This window comes from Eremomyces bilateralis, assembly GCF_010015585.1.
Source record: "Eremomyces bilateralis CBS 781.70 unplaced genomic scaffold P152scaffold_5, whole genome shotgun sequence".
Classification (NCBI taxonomy): domain Eukaryota; kingdom Fungi; phylum Ascomycota; class Dothideomycetes; order Eremomycetales; family Eremomycetaceae; genus Eremomyces; species Eremomyces bilateralis.
In genome coordinates, this window is record NW_022985071.1 from 225,456 (window position 1) to 241,073 (window position 15,618).

Below are 15,618 nucleotides of genomic sequence, written 5' to 3' on the forward strand. Positions count from 1 at the left end.
CAGGTATGAGCTTCAAGTTCCAACTTTACTCGCCAAATGCTAATAAAACCATAGTAATTTGGGCGGACAAGCATGCAGGCCCTCTCCCTTAGGCGTATACTTCCTAACCCATCTCCCTCCATCCCAATCTCGTAGTCCCAATCCCGTATCACCATGCCTTCTCCCCCCCAAATCATCCACGCTTACCGCACCCTCTATCGCACCGGCCTCCGCGCCCTCAAATACCACCTCCACCACCGACGCGCCCTCCTCACCCACCTCCGGCACGCCTTCCGCACGAACCCCCCCTCCGCCTTCTCCCCCCAAAAGATCGCGAACACCGTGACGTTCCTGCGGGTGGCGGCGCGGCGGCAGCCGGCGAGCGTGGAGTATCGGGTGTTGGTGAACTTGCTGAATGCGGGGTATCATCGGGAGCGGCGGCTGGCGAAGGGGAAGGCGATGCCGGTAGTGGGGACGGTGGAGAGGGGGGTGAGAATGCATAGAGTGTATGAGGGGTTGGATTGGGAGGTGAGGATGTTGAATGAGAGTATGGGGATGTGCTTGCAATGAGGTGGACTGGGCTGGAAGGAAAGGGTCGTATATACCCCTCAAATATGTATCAACACGCGTTGCATTGGATAGACAGCATCAGGCGCTTTGGGGTCCACGAGATACCCAACAACCGTCTTAGCCATCTATGTAACTCATTAAATAATCCCCTCCCTCACGAATCTCTTCACCAGAAGTCATCTTCCTCATTCGCCCCTCGATTCTGATTACTCGACTGCTCCATCGCCTCCTCCGAAAACAAATCGTCGTACGCGTGATCCTTCTGATACGCCTTCTCCTTCCGCTCCTTCGCGATCCGCACCTCCTCCTTCGACTGTAGATCTTGTCAACACGGCCCTGCAATCGGAAGACCTCTCAAGTGCGGTGAATTTAAACTTACCCTCGCCTGCCGCGCCGCCTGATCCCGCCGCCGCAAGTCCTTCTGCCGGTCCTCTTTCTCCTCCCGGAGATTTGGATGCCGTTCGACTTTCGTCTTGTTCAGGCGATTGACGATGGGGTTTTCGCGTTGGGGGATGTGGATTTTCTTGACCTGATGGCCGTTAGATACCTTATGACAAATTGTTACGATGATCTCGAACGGTACCTTCTTGTTGTCCTTGAAGCCCACCTGGCCAGCGTCCATACGGCCGTCTTTCTTGAGGTTGGACCATGGAGTGTAGATGACGGTGACGTTGTCCTTTTTGTTTCCTGGTTAGGAGGTTAGACTAGATTACACGAACACTTCGATCTGGATGATCTCCCAGGTGGCATACCTTCTATAGAATTCGCCTTCGTCAACTGCGCGCAGTCTTCCAACAACTCTGTCGGAATTTCATTCCACGTCTGCCCGTCCGGCAACCGCAAGTAGACATGTGCACTCGACAAATTGTCGACGTGGAACTATATCGAGTACTCTAGTCAACCCAATACTCCGTGCCGCCATAGAAAATTTATCGAGCTTACCCTACAGCGCAGTCAGCACCCATATAAACCCACCCAGACAGGCTCGAAGTCGGCGACAACACTCACCACACATCCTCCTCCCAGCCAAATTTAATCAATTCTTCATCTGATACAGAAACATCTGTTAGCCTAATCCGTTCTTCCTCGATAAATCGGCGGATGCGTGCCGCGAAGGGATCGTGAGCATGTACTTTCAAATTTGTCTTTCCCCACATAGATGAAGGCGGAGGGCGACACCACATTGCTGGTGAAGAAATAGACCATGGTTACGCCCGTGCGGGGATTTGTAGGAAAATATAGTGGGCGAAGGGGATGGTCTGTTGAAGATGATTTTATTATCGGTCGTTTGGAGGGAATGCGGCGATATAACGATGTATTCGGAGGTCTTCTCTTAGGAGGGGAAAAATGGTAGAGCAGGCAATCACTGTAAAACGAAGGGGTTGGCCTATGACAATCTTCACCAAGAGTTAATATAAAACAGAGACATTATTTTCTCGATCGTAACGCTGCTTTACGCATGATAAACGTGATAATATCTACAGAATAATCGATAAAACACTCCTGGTTCAACCATGAAGCCTACGTCCAAAAACGCCAAATTCCCATCCCAGCCATACGCCTAATACTCTATCATCACCCCGCCGAAAACTAATCCACACTCTCCTTCTCCCTCACATGCCATATCGGACTCCTCCCCCCCCTCACCGGACTCCCCGTCCGACTCCTCACCAACCGATCCCGACTCTCCACCCGCGCCATCAACCCCTCCCCCCCTCTCCCTTTCCCCGGACTCCCTACCCCCAATCCCAACGCCACCCCTTGCCCGATCAAATCCCCTCCCGACGGTCCATCCCCCCTCGGCGTCGCCCATCCGGAACTCCGCCCCGCCGCCGACACCAATCGTGAACTCGACGGCCGCATCGCAGACGCGGATACCGGCGACTCGTCGGAGTACGCCTCCTCGACGTCGCCGAGCTCGAAGGCCGCAGGGTCGTCGAGGTCGGTGGCGGCGACACGCTCGTAGCGGGGATCGCGGTGGGAGCCGAAGACCTGGGTGACGAGCTTGAGGGGGCCGGCGCGGTGGCGTTTGGTTGGTGGGGGCGGGGCGCGGCGGAGTTTGGCGAGGAGGGAGGAGCGGCGGGTGCGGCCGAGGAGGAGGTAGGTGGCGAGGAGGAGGATGAGGGCGAAGAGGAGGAGGCCGGGGATGCGGCGGGGGGAGTCAGTGGAGAGGGGGTCGGGACGGTCTTTGGGGGGAAGGGGGGAGGTGGTGTGGTTGGTGGAGGAAGAGGGGTGGGAGGGGAGAGAGGAGCCGCCGGCGGGGTGCCAGTCGGGGGTGGTTTCGACGTTGAGTTTGTTGGGGCCGAAGCCGACGAGGTAGGGATCGGTCATGGCTTTGGGGGCGGGGGGGACCTGGGAGGAGGCGTAGAGGATCATTTTTCCAAGGGTCCAGGAGACCTCGACTCCGTCGATCTTGTCGACGGCTTGGAACGGGTCAACGTAATCGGTGGTCGACTTTGAGCTCGCGGACAGACCGTGCTTGTCGCCTTTGGATTTGCTGTGTTTTAGGGTGGTGTTATGGGAGGATTGCTCGATCCCAACGCGAGGCACGCCGATCCCCTCGTGAAGCATGTTGATGAGCCAACTGGCCTTGAAGCACACTTCCCTCGCCGTCTCCTCGTCCACCTTTTTGCCCCATTGCTTGCCGACCTGGCCGCTCTGGATCGCTCCCCACGGCTGGCTGCAGAATTGGTCTACCATGGCTTGATAGCTTTTGAAATCGTAACCCCGGTCGGTGTGCGCCATCTCGAACACTTGGTGGGTGGTATGCCAGTACTCGCTGACGCCAACGAAATGGTTCACATCGAAGTCGAGCGCTGGAGTGTGTACGCCGTGCACGAGACATGGCTTGTCGGGACATGGTGCATCCTTTTCGAGGAGCGGGTACGTTGCGTGCAAGCATTCCGAGAAGATTCCGGTGCCCAGCAAGTGCGGCTTGCGTCCAAGCCACTCCTCCGACCCCTCAGTAATCGGTTTTCCTTGCGTCGTGACGTTGAGTCCCTGAGGCAAGCATGGATCGGGCACCTCTGCGAGTTTGTGTTCGGTGTAATCCAGCAATTTGTTGACGTATCGTTCCCGTGCTTTGTTAACGCCGAACTCCAGCCACGTTGTCACGAAGACCCGGTACTCTTGGGGCAACCCGTCCATGGTTCGCAATCGGAGGAGCGTCAGGTCGTTCGCATGCTTCTCGGCTTCGGTGGTGTTTGGCGCGAAAGCAATCTGTGCCGATGCACCCCCCATATCCAGGAACCCATACGTATGATGATCTTTCCCATGGTCATGGTGTTCCGGTTCATCAAAGCTCTGTAGTAGGTAGTTCGCAGCGATCCAACCGTACAGCCCTTCGGTCTCTCCTGGGATGATCTGAATGTGGATGTCGCAGTCTGGGAGGTGGAAGTTGGTGTGGGATTGTGCATAAGCGCAGACTTCTTTTAGGATGGCCGATTGTTCATATGGTTGGAGGAGTCGCATGCCAGCCGTGGCGAGGAGGAAGATCGGGGTATTGGCGACTTCATCTTTTTCGACGATGTTGAGAGCATGCGAAAACAATTCTTCTAGATAGCCGCCGACCTCTTCCGGCTTATCGTTGAATGTGGATATCCCTAGGAGAGAATTAATCTCGACAATTGCAATCGTGGCTTAAATATACCGTACCAGGCTTCTTCTTGACGGTCCAGTCCTTTCTGGTTTCGAGTCTCGGAAGGCTACGCAGGTCTTTTGCGTTGGCCTTCGCGCGGGCCTTATCCGGCTTCAACCATTTGTATACATGGAGTCGAGTGCCCGATGACCCGGCATCCAAAATAACCCCGTAACTCCACTTGCCCATCTGCTTGCATGGATCGCGTTATCGTTAAGAAGGATGTTATGATGGCAACGTCATAGGGAGAGCAGGAGAAAGAATTTGTAGGGTATTAACGAGTGACGGATACAAACGATTGTTAAGGAAAGCGCAGCGCACACTCAATGACACAACAATGGCATGAATTGGGTGGAGCGGGATCCGATGGGTGGAAAGCCAGGAGGAGAGAACCAGGAGTTGTTGTAAGGAGGTTGGCGAGTTCCACGAGATTCAGCAACGCATCACGATTGGGAGATTGGGACACGACGGGATCAGATCAGGAAGGAACAAGGAACAGAATCGATTGCACGACTACGCGTCACCCAAAAATACCAGCCACTCAGAGATAGGCCGACGTTTATCCCCCATGTTTCAACGCCACACACTGACAGGGGGCATGGCCCGGTGTTGCATCCGTCGTATCGATTATCAGCATCCTCCCCCATCCCTCTCCTCCCTCCATCAGATAATTGTCATTCTCCAATCCGGTAATGTTGCCTCTCAAGCTGATGCATCGTACCTTTGCTTATATGTGGCGAGATCTATATTAATAGGATCTGCCCGTCCACGCAGCTCTCGGCTGTGTACTCCATGCTTCGGCCTTGATCACCAAGTTCGCTTCTCAGATTCTCTCCTAGCTCGGGTGACATAATCTGTCGAAACAGCGACCCCTCACTCCCCTGGCAACGATGCAGAGCGAGTGGACGAGAGGAATGGAGGCTGCAGGCCGATTTTGGTCGAATGCTTACTATGGTACTTGTAACTAGTGCTCAACATGCCTGTGCGCATTCTATGAAGTCGGAATCAGAGTTCCGAATCTTGGTGACTGGTGGTTTTGATAGGCTACTGAGTGATACTGACTTATCGATATCGGTACCTAGGTTCGTAAGGAGGACGGCACTGATCCGACTCCTGCAACCCAAAGCGCGGGTTTGAACTTCAAAGAGTCCGCTAACTGCGCTTGCCTGCGTACCCTAGAATGGGAATTGCGTTGTAGTGATTGGTTCATGTCGATGGCATCAGGCAGCAACTTTATGAGGATATTAATCGAAGGGAAGTCGGAAGTGAACTGGTTTTCTCAAAACGTAGGATAAACAGTCCTGTATTCACCAAGTCCATCCGTTTAGTCGTGTCATCTTCTGCCAGCAGCATCTCAGTACACATCTGTATCAATCAAAATCCAATACTCACCATGGCCTCCCTCCCCCAACCTCACCCCCGCCCCTGCAGACACCACCTTGACCACCACACCTCCACCGGCGGCCACCTCACCACCCTCCTCGACGCTGGCTGCGGCCCAGGCATCGTCATCCGCGCCCTCGCCCCCCACTTCACCCATGCCATCGGCCTCGACCCCTCCGAAGGCATGGTCTCCACTGCCCGCTCTCTCGGCGGCACCTCCTCCACCGCCGAACCCATCCGCTTCGAGATCTCGACGGCCGAGGAGCTGGGAGTAAAGCTCGACCCCCCGGTGGAGGAGGGTAGCGTCGATCTAATCGTCGCGGCCACCGCGGCGCATTGGTTCGATATGGAGGCGTTCTGGCCGCGGGCAGCAAAGGTTCTGAAGCCGGGAGGGACGGTGGCGTTCTGGTACCGATATCTTCTGCTTTAGTACCTGCACATAAAAAATCGGCAGTTGACACATAATTACACCACATGCCAGCCGGTCATGGAAGTTTGCCTCTCCAGGGGTTGCTGTCCGCATCAGCTCACTCTATCGAAATGATACATAGATCGCGGAGGCACTATCAAACTCGGTCCAGAATGGCATCTTGCTTGATTCCGTCATTCACCAGCTATTCGACACTTGCTGCATTTCAATTAATCCAGACGTACGTTGTATACCTATTTATGGAGGTTGTAGCTAATGTTCTATCGCAGGAGAACTACAAGGTCGTAGCCTTTAGGCCTAACATCAGAGGCATTGGTAGCTATCAGCTTGATCAGGAGTATTTTGCTCGTCCTAATGCACCTCTTGATTCGCTTCTACGGTGACATTTCAAACAGGCAGTCTTAGCAAACATGAGGAATGAGGGGGAGCCGATATTTGAGCACGATTTCCCGCCTGGTTCCAATATTATTGGAAATATACTCCATGGTCCAAAGGCAGCTGGGAGAATGGAGTCTGAGCTATCTGGCCGCCTTGGTGCTCAAACGGAGTTATTCCCCTGAGCGCCTTGCCATTACACCGAACAACTCTTAAGTTGTTCCCATCTCCCCAGCAGTATGAAAGAACATCGCTACTCTCAATGAGGCGTGGACAAGTTCAAAGTTTATGGGAAGCGATTGTCTGTCATTCGGGAACGAAAGAAAACGACACTCACCGGGCGCCAAGGGTTGATAGCGATAACGGCGATCATATTTCGTAAATTTCCAGATTAGACCATGATCGATTCTTTCTATCGTCAGCACGAGACGCGTAACAACCCAATGGGAGCCGAGAGAAAGTGCATGAAGAACTTCACAAAGCTGATATGAAAGGCCAAAACAGACATGGCGCTTAATGGATAACAGGCTAATGGAAAACAGGTTAATGGACAACAGCAGTTCCTATCTACAACATCAGGACATCACGGCGACCAGAGTCTCTTCAGAGGGAGGTATATGGATGGAGGAGAGGGGAGGGAAAGGGGAAAGGCTGTGACGCGAATATCACGATGGAGGGGAAAGAGTTAAGTGGACCATAGACGCCCACAGTGCAATAAGTTTTTTGAGACCATCAAGGTCAATATCCATGGCATATCGTACTCTAGGTGAACCAGGATCAAAATAATTTCTGTCCTACGCCTTGTTTTGTGAACCCTCCCAAAAAATCCTTCAAGATGGCCGAAACCCTCGAAAAAACCGCTGGCGACACCGTGTCCAAGCTTCGCGCCGTCCTCACCTCCGAATCCCAGCCCCTCGCCCACCGATTCCGCGCCCTCTTCTCCCTCAAGCACGTCGCCTCGCAACACCCTCCCACACCCCAGACACGCCCCGCAATCGACGCGATCGCCGCAGCGTTCGCTTCGCCCTCCGCTCTACTCAAACATGAACTCGCATACTGCCTGGGCCAAACGCGGAATCAGGCCGCGGTGGCGTATCTGGACCAGGTGCTGCGGGATGTGACGGAGGATGCGATGTGTCGACACGAGGCGGCGGAGGCGTTGGGGGCAATTGGGGATGTGGAGAGTTTGGGGGTGCTGAGGGAATTCCGGGATAAGGAAGGGGAAGAAGTGGTGGTCACGGAGACGTGCGACATTGCGGTGGGGAGGATCGAATGGGAGACGTCGGAAGAGGGGAGAAAAGAAAAGCTAAAGGCTAGGTGAGTTCATGCTAACCAATTTTTTTTATTTGTGTATCTGATTTGTTTTTCCAGCGATTTTGCCTCAATAGACCCGGCGCCACCAGTCCCGATGGCCACAACACAACCCGAAATCAACGAGCTAGAATCCCGTCTACTAGACCGAAACTGTCCGCTCTTCGAACGTTACCGCGCTATGTTCGCCCTGCGCGACCTCGCATCCCCGCCTGACCTCCCGACGGCCGTTCCCGCCGTCCACGCGCTCGCCAAAGGTTTCACGGATGGATCAGCGTTATTCCGGCACGAGATCGCGTTTGTCTTCGGGCAGCTCTCGCACCCGGCGTCAATACCGAGCCTGGTGGAGGCGCTAAGCAACACGAAGGAGGCAAGTATGGTTCGACATGAGGCTGCGGAGGCACTCGGCAGTTTAGGGGAGGAAGAAGGGGTGGAGGATGTGTTGAGGCGTTTCTTGGACGATGAGGAGCAGGTGGTGAGGGAGAGCTGTGTGGTTGCCTTAGATATGGCGGAATATGAAAGAAGCGGGGAGGCAGAGTATGCGATTGTACCGTCATGAACGACAATTGCCCACCCCGTTCTTGTTAGATAAGAGGTAAACCACATGCATGAAAAGAGATATGCGGGTCCGTATCCAAGGTTGCCTTCCGGCACATTCTGCTTTGTGCCCAAACCGTTGTTTGATAGAGATAGACCACCTGCATGAAAGGCATACACGGGTCCGTATCGCAGCGTTGCCTTCCGGCCCATTCTGGATGGGCCCTTTCGTTTACAATGAAGACAACCCACGCAAATGCAGCGGGGCTTTCAATTGTTTGTGTTCCATCTACGTGATAACCCATCAGCTTGGCCCTCAAAATTTAGAATTGCGATCCAACTTACGAATGACCGCAATCGCAGTTGTAGAAAATAGTAGACCCTTCGTCCGCGCTTCTCAACTGGACCGTATGATATCGAACCTGCTCTCTCCCACACTTGTCGCACGTCTCATCAATCAAGGCATCTTGCTGAAGATCGTCTTCGGAGATCTTCTGCACTTCTGATCGCTTGGCTCTTAGCGCGGAGGGAAACGCTGTGTCTTTCGATCTCGTGATGATCACTTTTGCTGATGTATCTAGACATGGTCGTCAGCCACGGTTCAACAGAGGCGAATGGTCTGTAGGATATCGGCTCCCGACGACGGCACCGCGATTATAGGGACAGAAGAATACCGCGAAACAAACACGGGCGAAGAGATCTTCCGCGCTCCCAAGGAGCATAGGACTCGTACCTTTATTCTTCGTTCCGCAGACGCCACAGTCGAGGACACTGCGCGCGATCTCGGTGCTCTTGTCCAGCAGACTGCCACATGCGGTGCAGAACACGCACGATCCGATGGACGTCATCTCGCCTCTGTTGCGCACGGCAATTCCTTGCTCTGGTTGTGATGCGTCTGTTTCTGTTAACACAGTCGGAAAAAGTTTGGGATAATTTGTTGCTGTCACAGTCCGCAGGGATTGTCATCTCGGCGACGTTAAATCTTGCGGGGGTCCCTCGTCGATCTAAACCCGTTGTGGCGCAGATCCCCGTTTTATCTCGACGTCGCCAGTTTAATCCGGCTCCTCTGCTATTTCTTTGTTTCTTCCTCTTCCTCTCTCTTCTTCTCCTCGTCACATCTTTATCTGAAAATATTAGAGATGCGACTTGTCAGGCATGTTGTTGTCCTCAAGGATTCATGGCTCAATATCGGAAGAGACACGCTGTTTGGCGATAATGTATACGCTATTGGTTCTCCAAGGAACTCTTGACATATATCCGCAGGCCTCCTTAACATATGGACCCCTTCCTTCTCTCTGAGTCTTTCTCTTGCTGGAGTCTACAATGTGTTTCTGTAGTGGGAGTCTTGCTCCAAGTCATCGTCTGTTTTCAAAACTCAATATCGGGGTTATGCGAAAAGAGCATGGATAAAAGCATAATATTTCGTCCGAAGATGAAGACGATGCTTCCCCTCATCTTCATGTTGGTGTGTTGAGTTCGTCGATAAGTACTACGGTTGCGGTGGAGATGTACGTGGTACGTACGGGTACTGCGTCGTACTGTACCAGCACGTGCACTTGCCCCGAGCGACGCCTCATCCCATATCGACTTATTAGATCATCGGAACAGGAATAGCGTAGCCGTTTGATATCACTTTGTTACGCCTACGCCTTGCTTTATGTGATTCACATATGATCATAAATGCGCTAAGCACAGCACGTCACTTTCAGATGGAATACAGTGAACGCCGCCCGCTCATCGTGAGAAGTTGATTTCGCACAACCTTTCTCAACCTTCTACCTTGTGCTCACACCTTCTCTCATCCTCTACCCCTTATTTCTCACGCTTCATCATATAGATCGTGTGGAATCTGATCCATTAATTGATATCACTGGGAGATCCACGGCCAGCCCCTGGGCCCTCCCATTATCCGTTCTCTGAAGTCAGCTCATCTCATCGACGCGCTAACGCTCACAATCCAACCGAACCCACATGGGGAACGTCATCAGTGCCGCATTAGCGGCGACAACAGCCCCTGCCAATGGCACTGGGCCATCTATGCCTATGTGGCAGTGGATTCTAATTGAATTTGGGTGAGTGATGCATCAGTGGTGTTCACGAGTTGTGGTTCGCAGTGGACTTGCGTGAAGCAAAAATCAGTCGACTCAGTCGCAGTTCCGTAACAATGGGCATTCGAATAGTTAACTACGTGTTAGTATCTGCATGGGTGTCTTTATCTCCATTATGCAGACAACCGTTCTCAGCCCTGCGATGGAGCCAATTGAGAAGGCCATCCGCGCACGGCCCGGACAACCTGACTGTGCTGCCCTTGCCTACAATCTTGCCTTTATCGCATTCGCGTCGTTCATGGTCTCTTTGGCGGATGTCTCTGGCCGGCTTTTCATGTACTTCTTGTCTGCTATGCTCTATATCTTTGCGTCCCTTGCATGCGGAATTGTACGCACAGTTATTCCACTCATGGTACTTCGTGCGCTCCAAGGAATCGGCGGCAGCGGACTTTACGGGATAGGTGCTGTCATCGCGACGGAGGTTACTCCTATCAGCATGATCCAGTTCAATAGTGCCTGTTTCGGATTCGCCATTGCGGTTGCTGGTATGACGCCCTCTTTTGAATTGAAGGTGATGAACTATACTGACCGAACTCAGGTGTTTGCGGTCCCCTGATTGGTGGTGCCATTGCCAAGCTGAAGTGGAATTGGATCTTCTGGATGAAGTTGGTCTTCCCACTATTCAATGGCTTCTGTACTGACAGTATCTAGCTGCCTTATCATCACCGTATCCATGACAATGGTCATGTACTCCCTGCCCCGTAATGGTAGGGCGCGACTTCACCTACAGGTCCCCTTCCGGAGGATTGACTTCTTTGGCCACCTCCTCTTCGCCATCATCTCGGTGCTGCCGATCACTGCCCTTCAACTCATAGGAATCAATCTCTACACCACCTCAACCCCCGGAGTGACTCTCTTCTCCGTTCTCATGAGCATCGGGGTTGTCTGCTTAGTTGCGTTGGCCTTCTGGGAACGATGCCAGACCCAAGTGCAGTCCGGACGATCTACCGCCCTGGTGCCGATGAGTTTCATGCGAAACGGCGCGTTCGCGGCAACTCTCATCGCCATCTTCTTCAATGGTTGGATCTATTTCGCCATCGTCTTTGGCCTGCCTCTCCGCCTGACTATCGTCAACAAGTTCACGAGCGCGAGAGCAGGGCTCGCCTTGGCGTCGGTGCTTCCTGCAGTTGCACTTGGATGCATCACGGCGAGCTTATGCTCACGCAAGCTCAATCGCACCACTCTAGTGATGACCCTTGCTGCAGTCCCCGTGCTCATCGGTACGGCACTACTCACGTGGCTCGGCGATATAGACAGTGTCAGGACTGACCCAATCTCATCCAAAGTGTTGCTCGCGCTCCTCGCCCTGGGATTCGGGCTTGGACTCACCATCTCCTCCGCCACCCTGGTCGCCAGCTTCGAGAGCGGTCTGTGGGACTACGGCTCTGCCCATGCCCTGCTCGGCCAGCTGCTTGTTTTCGGCGGCACCTTAGGCGTCGCCGTCAACACAGCCCTCGTGGGCGTCGCCGATCTCAAGCACCAGATCCTGCAGCTCTCCTGGCTCCACGCCTACCGCACCACGATGATCATCTGCTCGGCGCTCGCCGGCGTAGTTCTGGTGATCATGCTCGTCTCCTCCGCCTTCTGGCCCACCCGCTACCCCTGGGTCTCGAAGCAGAAATACATCGAGAACCAAATGTCCGCATGGACGACCGCGAACCCGCCTCCTCCTCCGCCCACCGCACCGGCGCCACACACGACCCTACAGCTCGCTCTGATGCATATCGGGTTTTCCCACCAAGCGCCCGCACCGCCTGCTACATCCGATGTGTCCAATACGGGGTCGGCGCATGATCTCTCGAATCTTCCTCAACCGGCCGGCAACCAGAAGCAGCCGGAGGGGACCGAAGGCCAGAGCCTGACCAGCGTGTCGAGCCAGACCACCTACGCGACCGGTAGCGAGACCACCTACGCGACCAGTAGCGAGACCACCGATACGACTGGTGGCAATACCACCGACGGGGACCGAAGCTATACCGCCCCTAATGACACGAATGGATACCCGCGTCCCATGTCCGTGTACCAGCTCGTTTGAGGGTCACCCACCTGCTCTTTATATGCGATGGATGTACAAGGGCGCGTGAAGGTGTGGGATTGGTGGTTGCGATTGTGGGATTGATGGTTATGGTGGAGTATGGTGCTGGTGTGATATGGTCGGTCGAGTATGGCGTTCCGGTCTACAGTTCTTACTGAACTGGACTCTTGTACCCGTTGGCCGTTGCTTTAATGATGGCTTTCAAGAGGATGATGAATTGTGGCTTACGAACTGCTTGGTGAGCAGTGTTCATGGCTAAAATTCAATAATTATGGCGGAGTTGGCGCTGGTGTGATATGGTTAATGGAGCATGGCGTTCCGGTCCGCAGTTCCTTGCTGAACTGGACTCTTATACCCGTTCACCGTTGCTTCAATTACTTTCGAGGTGGATGATGAATCGTGGTTCGTGAACTACTTGGTGAGAAGTGTTCATGGCTGAGATTCGACGGATATGTACAATAATTCCTCCACTACGTGCTAGTACCAATGCTCTTCCTTTCCTTTTCTTCTACACGTTTATCTTGCTCCGTGTTGAACTTAAACGACCTATAAGCCAACGGTTCACCATCTGCCCCATCACGCTGACCTTCCTCATCTCTCGAAGTCTTCGGGTCCGAAACCCCATCCTTCGCCGTCTGATCCAGCAAAGCATTAGCCAGCTCCTGCAAATGCCTCTGCTTCTCCTCCCACCGCTCCCGCCCCGTCATCGCCGCCAATGTCCCCAGCGACTTCTCAATCTGCTCCTGCGTCATCTCCTTCGCCTTCACCGCCATTGCCCGCGCCGTGAACACCCCGTTGAATCGATAACTCAGCCACAGATACAGCACGATCGCCTTATGCAGATCCTCCAGCGCGCTCAGACCCAGCGCCGAGTTCTCCGGGCCTGGCGTCAGCGCCTCCAGCGGAATCTCCTCCATGTCCGCGATCGTCACCGTGCGTCCTTCCGACACGCAGCGCGCGAGCGCCACGATGATCTTGATGAGGAACGGGCTGCGGCCGGCAGGCGCGAGGCTGAAGACCGTGCGGTCGGTGAAGGTCAGGTCGACGGATTCGATGGCGTCGGCGATGGCGAGCTTCTCGTCGATGTCGCAGAAGTGGAAGACGGAGCTGAGTTGGGAGTGTTCGACCAGCTTGCGATAAATGTAGCTGAACGGGGTCCCCGGTTCGAAGAAGCCGGCAAAGTCGTGGAGCATCCAGGAAGGGGGTTGGAGGCCGGCGGTTTCGATCGGTTCGGCCTCGCCTTCCATGGCCTCCACGAGGATGGGGTGGTCTTTTTCTAGGAGGGTGGTTACCCAACCGATGGTTTTCGAATTCTTTGGCGCGACCTTTTCTTCTCTATTGGAATCCGTAGTCTCGCCCAATGGTTCATCATCGGCTGCAGGCGAAGCATCGATATCATCGATTTTGGCAGAGCCTTCTACTTCGATCGGAATTTCGGCATCCAAGGCGATACTCTCCGGTTCGGGGGTCCCAGTTTTCACATCTTGGTTAGCAGCGCGATATCGCCCAGCTCTGCCCGCGATCTGTTTGATCTCGTTGATAAACAGTTGCCGTCGACCTCCCTGATGCTTCTTGGACAGGGTATGGAAAATCACGCGCTTGATGCTCCTGGAGGGTGTCAGTCGTCATTTGCTCAGGTTTGGAAAAGTCTTACAGGTTAAGCCCCATTCCAACAGCATCGCTAGCCACAAGATAGTCGTAATCATTGTCCGGGTCATTGAACAGTTTCGCTTGTTGTGCACGAGTCTCAGGGGGCAGTGCGCCATATACGATTGCGACGTTCTTCCCGGTCAAAATCTGGATTTTACGCTTCAACCTGTGGATCTGCACGACGGAGAAGCAGACCATACAGTCTCCTTTACGCAATTTCTTCAAGTCTCCATCGAGGCTCTTGGGCGCAACTTTTAAAGGGCTCAGTCGCTTGTATCGGTGAATCTCCAGTTCGTCACCGGTAAACGCCGCCAGCTTCTGGATGATGGGCAGTGCACGCTCCTCACCACATAAATGCAACTCCCTGGCATCCGCACCGAGAATGATGTCTGTCCAACCACCGCCCCGATAGTCGTCCCCAATCATCTGGATCTCATCGACAACCACGACGTCTACGGCCTTTTTCGGCGCCATCTCCACCGTGCAGCTCACCTTGGACACGGACTGGTCGTTGTCCGGGTATCTTCTGTCGTCGCCGGTTAACAGGGCACATTTCGTGCCTTGCGCATTTAGCCGGGTATACACCTCGTGGGCCAGGAGCCGCAGAGGACCGCAGTAGATTCCCGATTGCGCCTGCTCGAGCCTCTTCAACGCGTTGTAGGTTTTTCCCGAATTCGTCGGTCCGATGTGTAGAACGATTTTCCTCCGCATGCGACGCGCCCATGCAAACCATTCGTTGGGATATCGAAGGTTTGCCGCCTTCGTCACCAACTCCCAGTCGATGCCGGAGTATTGGGACTCGGCATACCATATATAGAATTCGGATCGGATCACCTGCTCCAGCGCTTCAGGGGAGTCGGGGGACACCTTTTTCGACATGGCATTCTTTGCGGCGCGGACAATCCGGTCTCTCCGGTTATACCGATCGGAATTGGGTGGAGTAAAATCGACCGTCAGGGACCGCCAAAACGCGTTCAACACATTCGGTGAGGCGGGATATGAATCGTGTCGAAGTTTCGCGGACGGTAACGGCTTATGCTCGATTTCTATCATGCGCCCGACATAATGCCAGGCATGACCGATGGCAGCGAGCACTCCCGGGGGAATGTTTCCTTGACTTAGGCTGATAATGCTCTTATAGTCCTGTGAGCCCGATTAGTATGTTGCAGCGATATAGGAAGAGACGAATCCGTACTGCATCCACCCCATCACCAGGGACATCATCTCCTACAGCTCGCTGGGCGGCAATCAGCCGATCCTTGACGAATGACGGCCGATTGATGCCATGTTTTGCCTGACAGGAGGCATCGCCGGTAAATTTTCGAATTAGACTCCATCTAGCATTGACGAGACGACGATGAAAGGGGATTGTCGGCGTGAAGGATGAGAGCGAAGAGACTATGGATCTGCCGGCGACGACATGATTCCGTCGCATGCCCTTTAGCATGCAGGAAGCTCCCTCCAGGCGCTGGCCGGGATACCAGAAGAATTATGACTCGCGAGGATTAAATGATGGGATAATTGCTATGCAAATGTGGAGGAAACGAGAGAACCATAGTAGTTACTAGGGAATAAAAAGTTAGATACGGAATGATCTGATACT

At 53.9% G+C, this 15,618-nt stretch overlaps 8 protein-coding genes across 8 annotated transcripts; 4 read left to right on the forward strand and 4 right to left on the reverse strand.

Moving 5' to 3' along the window:
• The first annotated feature begins 48 nt into the window (after positions 1-48).
• P152DRAFT_456416 (DUF1763-domain-containing protein) lies at positions 49-727 on the forward strand. Its single transcript, XM_033679004.1, has one exon. It carries the CDS (start codon positions 154-156, stop codon positions 547-549), a length of 396 nt encoding a protein of 131 aa, XP_033535816.1. The 5' UTR covers positions 49-153; the 3' UTR covers positions 550-727.
• P152DRAFT_456417 (coiled-coil domain-containing protein 25) lies at positions 358-1,920 on the reverse strand. The gene is made up of 6 exons (XM_033679005.1): positions 1,683-1,920; positions 1,558-1,597; positions 1,302-1,429; positions 1,133-1,236; positions 929-1,078; positions 358-862 (listed from the first exon to the last, which is right to left on the reverse strand). Exons 1-6 carry the CDS (start codon positions 1,753-1,755, stop codon positions 716-718), a joined length of 642 nt encoding a protein of 213 aa, XP_033535817.1. The 5' UTR covers positions 1,756-1,920; the 3' UTR covers positions 358-715.
• Positions 1,921-1,939: 19 nt separating this feature from the next.
• On the reverse strand, positions 1,940-4,517 carry P152DRAFT_263422 (uncharacterized protein). The gene is made up of 3 exons (XM_033674809.1): positions 4,204-4,517; positions 2,400-4,151; positions 1,940-2,139 (listed from the first exon to the last, which is right to left on the reverse strand). The coding sequence occupies exons 1-3, from the start codon at positions 4,373-4,375 to the stop codon at positions 2,111-2,113; spliced, it is 1,953 nt and encodes a 650-aa protein (XP_033535818.1). The 5' UTR covers positions 4,376-4,517; the 3' UTR covers positions 1,940-2,110.
• Positions 4,518-5,579: 1,062 nt separating this feature from the next.
• P152DRAFT_471972 (S-adenosyl-L-methionine-dependent methyltransferase) lies at positions 5,580-5,999 on the forward strand (the record flags this gene model as incomplete). Its single annotated transcript, XM_033681119.1, has 1 exon — positions 5,580-5,999. The coding sequence occupies one exon, from the start codon at positions 5,580-5,582 to the stop codon at positions 5,997-5,999; it is 420 nt and encodes a 139-aa protein (XP_033535819.1).
• A 1,210-nt stretch (positions 6,000-7,209) lies between these two features.
• On the forward strand, positions 7,210-8,244 carry P152DRAFT_465125 (ARM repeat-containing protein; the record flags this gene model as incomplete). The annotated part of the gene is made up of 2 exons (XM_033680607.1): positions 7,210-7,691; positions 7,746-8,244. The coding sequence occupies 2 exons, from the start codon at positions 7,210-7,212 to the stop codon at positions 8,242-8,244; spliced, it is 981 nt and encodes a 326-aa protein (XP_033535820.1).
• A 248-nt stretch (positions 8,245-8,492) lies between these two features.
• P152DRAFT_393336 (uncharacterized protein) lies at positions 8,493-9,070 on the reverse strand (the record flags this gene model as incomplete). The annotated part of the gene is made up of 3 exons (XM_033676192.1): positions 8,493-8,511; positions 8,568-8,799; positions 8,956-9,070. The coding sequence occupies 3 exons, from the start codon at positions 9,068-9,070 to the stop codon at positions 8,493-8,495; spliced, it is 366 nt and encodes a 121-aa protein (XP_033535821.1).
• A 1,085-nt stretch (positions 9,071-10,155) lies between these two features.
• Positions 10,156-12,712, forward strand: P152DRAFT_512606 (MFS general substrate transporter). Its single transcript, XM_033682757.1, has 4 exons — positions 10,156-10,294; positions 10,418-10,815; positions 10,869-10,935; positions 10,982-12,712. The coding sequence occupies exons 1-4, from the start codon at positions 10,194-10,196 to the stop codon at positions 12,363-12,365; spliced, it is 1,950 nt and encodes a 649-aa protein (XP_033535822.1). The 5' UTR covers positions 10,156-10,193; the 3' UTR covers positions 12,366-12,712.
• A 39-nt stretch (positions 12,713-12,751) lies between these two features.
• P152DRAFT_456423 (P-loop containing nucleoside triphosphate hydrolase protein) lies at positions 12,752-15,581 on the reverse strand. The gene is made up of 3 exons (XM_033679006.1): positions 15,211-15,581; positions 14,020-15,158; positions 12,752-13,973 (listed from the first exon to the last, which is right to left on the reverse strand). Exons 1-3 carry the CDS (start codon positions 15,460-15,462, stop codon positions 12,836-12,838), a joined length of 2,529 nt encoding a protein of 842 aa, XP_033535823.1. The 5' UTR covers positions 15,463-15,581; the 3' UTR covers positions 12,752-12,835.
• Positions 15,582-15,618: the final 37 nt, after the last annotated feature.

What these genes read in the sequence shown, in the direction of transcription:
- P152DRAFT_263422 (XM_033674809.1), bottom strand. Translation starts at nt 4,375, where the DNA reads ATGGGCAAGTGGAGTTACGGGGTTATTTTGGATGCCGGGTCATCGGGC. An exon ending in GACCGTCAAGAAGAAGCCTG is followed by an intron (nt 4,152 to 4,203) that starts GTACGGTATATT and finishes ATTCTCTCCTAG; the next exon opens with GGATATCCACATTCAACGAT. An exon ending in GTCTGCGATGCGGCCGTCGA is followed by an intron (nt 2,140 to 2,399) that starts GTTCACGATTGG and finishes AGTGTGGATTAG; the next exon opens with TTTTCGGCGGGGTGATGATA.
- P152DRAFT_512606 (XM_033682757.1), top strand. Translation starts at nt 10,194, where the DNA reads ATGGGGAACGTCATCAGTGCCGCATTAGCGGCGACAACAGCCCCTGCC. An exon ending in TGGATTCTAATTGAATTTGG is followed by an intron (nt 10,295 to 10,417) that starts GTGAGTGATGCA and finishes ACTACGTGTTAG; the next exon opens with TATCTGCATGGGTGTCTTTA. An exon ending in AATTGGATCTTCTGGATGAA is followed by an intron (nt 10,936 to 10,981) that starts GTTGGTCTTCCC and finishes GACAGTATCTAG; the next exon opens with CTGCCTTATCATCACCGTAT.
- P152DRAFT_456416 (XM_033679004.1), top strand. Translation starts at nt 154, where the DNA reads ATGCCTTCTCCCCCCCAAATCATCCACGCTTACCGCACCCTCTATCGC.
- P152DRAFT_456417 (XM_033679005.1), bottom strand. Translation starts at nt 1,755, where the DNA reads ATGGTCTATTTCTTCACCAGCAATGTGGTGTCGCCCTCCGCCTTCATC. An exon ending in GGGGAAAGACAAATTTGAAA is followed by an intron (nt 1,598 to 1,682) that starts GTACATGCTCAC and finishes TTTCTGTATCAG; the next exon opens with ATGAAGAATTGATTAAATTT. An exon ending in GCTTCAAGGACAACAAGAAG is followed by an intron (nt 1,079 to 1,132) that starts GTACCGTTCGAG and finishes AACGGCCATCAG; the next exon opens with GTCAAGAAAATCCACATCCC.
- P152DRAFT_456423 (XM_033679006.1), bottom strand. Translation starts at nt 15,462, where the DNA reads ATGCTAAAGGGCATGCGACGGAATCATGTCGTCGCCGGCAGATCCATA. An exon ending in CTGGTGATGGGGTGGATGCA is followed by an intron (nt 15,159 to 15,210) that starts GTACGGATTCGT and finishes TCGGGCTCACAG; the next exon opens with GACTATAAGAGCATTATCAG. An exon ending in GTTGGAATGGGGCTTAACCT is followed by an intron (nt 13,974 to 14,019) that starts GTAAGACTTTTC and finishes GACACCCTCCAG; the next exon opens with GAGCATCAAGCGCGTGATTT.